Source organism: Amphimedon queenslandica, unplaced genomic scaffold (assembly GCF_000090795.2).
Source record: "Amphimedon queenslandica unplaced genomic scaffold, v1.1 AMPQUscaffold_8238_Cont19817, whole genome shotgun sequence".
Lineage (NCBI taxonomy): Eukaryota > Metazoa > Porifera > Demospongiae > Haplosclerida > Niphatidae > Amphimedon > Amphimedon queenslandica.
The window spans coordinates 1-2,425 of NW_003551484.1; the positions used below are offsets into that span (position 1 = coordinate 1).

Consider the following 2,425-nt stretch of genomic DNA (forward strand, 5'->3'; position numbering starts at 1 on the left):
GAAGAGTCATCATGTTAGTAACAACAAACCCTGATTCATATCATATGGAGGAGCTAGAGAAAAAGAGAGTGAAATGATACCTATCAGACATAGCACGTGTATACAAGATACATGAGTATCTACACGAATTTTCAGGTTCAAGTAGATAGTGGTAGATAGAGGAGAGCAGCCTAAAATATTCGCCTTTATTTTCAGATATTTTCATGTATTTATATCCATACTAAAATAATCATCTGAAAAGCTTAAAAGACTGTTTCCTAATGCTTATTCTTCTCCATTTTAGTGCTAATAAGGCAGGTAGGCATTGTGCATTTTTTCTTTTCAACATAACACGTTCTTTTGTATAAAATTTCAGTGCCCATATGGCTTTTATCATGAGTAAATAACTGCAATGGAAGATTTCATGCGATGCTTTTTGCAATAAATGACATTTTTAGTAGACGAAAATACACATCTACTTACAAAGTAAATGCAAGTAAATACCAGTTAAAAAAATTAAAATGCAAGTAGATACAGAGTAGATAGAATTTGAGTAGATGTGCTATGTCTGATACCTATGATGAACAGTTACTCTGGCCAATCACTTATATACTAGATCTGTAATTAAACAGTCATGTTAAATGAATTCAACCTAGAAATAAGAATTTTTTTCTATTCAAGGTAAAATATTGCTTGACTACATTAAAGGATGATCATGCAAAGACTGAAAGCATTAAATTGGTGAATGTACAATGGGCTTATTCATACAAACAAAAAACAACTATAAAAAATAATGAAAGTAACTCATACGATGTTTGGTATTTATTATAATAAACGAAGGGTTTATACTGACAACAAGACTAACACTTACATGATACATTAGTATTCATGAATACTTTAAATAACAGAATAGGTCTGTTAAAATATACTATATTGTTCATCCTGGGGCCTGCCAATTCCATTAGGAAGGGAAGAGGCTGGTCCGAGTCTAGTGGTGAGACTAGCTGGAGTCTACATTATTTTTAATCTAGACTGAGTCTGGGTCTGTTCACATATGCTGTGCATAATGCATTGTAATTCCATGTTATTGATGTGTTTCATGCAGTATCTATTTTTATGAGTTGCTACAGTATATACCACATAAACTCATACACTCATCTTTTGGCTATTCATACTTATTGCATAAAAATTAATGTATTTCAGTTTATGCACAAAAAGCTTGTTCCTTATAAAAATTGAAAATTACAAGAAATAGTTGCAACTAATAAATTCCTGTCGGCATATGTACTTCTCATATGGCAATAAGATTAGAATGATATAGATACACTCCTAGCTACTCCTACTTATAAAGTATATGCTCAGTTGGTTGATCAATCTACTGTGGCTACCCTAACCTATACAAGATGATTGATATCTCTCAATGGAGAGCAAGTATTGGAATTTGGAGCTACTGCCAAGCTGCCTCCAGTAGACCAGCTAAAGGCCGCCACTCTCACTCATTCAAAGCTGCAATAGATGACAAGAATTCAGGCAGTACTACATCAGAAGAGATAGCGTCTAAACTGCCAGCAGCTCTGTCTCTTATTGCTGGCAGCAGTTCTAACCTGATTTATAATGAACTCCATTTGATTGTTTGTCTATGTATTCTACTTCTCTTATCAGGAGATGTTGAACTCAATCCTGGTCCTATAATTGATGATCAACCAACTTGTCACTCATTTGCAAAGTATCTTAAACCACTTGTTGACTGGAAATCATTTGCTCTTTGTCTTCCTGGAATAACACAATCTGATGTCAATATAATCGATAAAACAAGAAGAAATGCTCAGTTAAAAAAAAGAGGCTTTACATAAGAGATGGTTACAAGTTAATCCTCAAGCATCATGGAGATATATCAATATTGCTTTGAAACAATGTAAAGAGAATAAACTAGCTAGAGATATTGAAAGAAAAACAGCAGTTTCTACTCGAAGGACTTGTAATGATGATATGGAAGTGCTGGCCAATGCTAATCCTGGCCCTATAGTAGCAGGTAAAGTTATAATAAACCTTATAGACCTATAGATACACTACTATGTACACTGCAGGTAATCCAAAGAATATATTAAGGACTCATTCTGATAAACTCACTAAAGCTATTAGCACTAACCTTTACAGAGTATCTGAATCACTGTATGCTGAAGGACTGATACCACCGGATACTAAAGACGAAGTATTTGCTGGAGCAACAGGATTAAATGATTTTAGAAAATCAAGTCAATTAGTGAATGTATTGCAAAAACTATTGGAAGCCTCTGTTAATCCAGAGCAGTATCTTATTGATATATGTCATGTATTAACAAAGCAACAACATCGTACACTAACAGATATTGCTACCTCTATATTACACTGGTTAGGTAAGTGTGTGTTTGTACATTGTCAGTGATCAATATAGTCATTATATCTC

The 2,425-nt window shown here is 33.7% G+C and overlaps 1 protein-coding gene across 1 annotated transcript; it reads left to right on the forward strand.

The window, feature by feature from the left end:
• The first annotated feature begins 1,643 nt into the window (after positions 1–1,643).
• Positions 1,644–2,404, forward strand: LOC109591410 (uncharacterized). Its single transcript, XM_020007153.1, has 2 exons — positions 1,644–2,011; positions 2,067–2,404. Exons 1-2 carry the CDS (start codon positions 1,969–1,971, stop codon positions 2,402–2,404), a joined length of 381 nt encoding a protein of 126 aa, XP_019862712.1. The 5' UTR covers positions 1,644–1,968.
• Positions 2,405–2,425: the final 21 nt, after the last annotated feature.

Excerpts from the sequence above, each read along its gene's own strand:
- LOC109591410 (XM_020007153.1), top strand. The coding sequence starts at position 1,969 with ATGGAAGTGCTGGCCAATGCTAATCCTGGCCCTATAGTAGCAG. Across the intron at positions 2,012-2,066 it reads TCCTGGCCCTATAGTAGCAG|GTAATCCAAAGAATATATTA; the intron begins GTAAAGTTATAA and ends TGTACACTGCAG.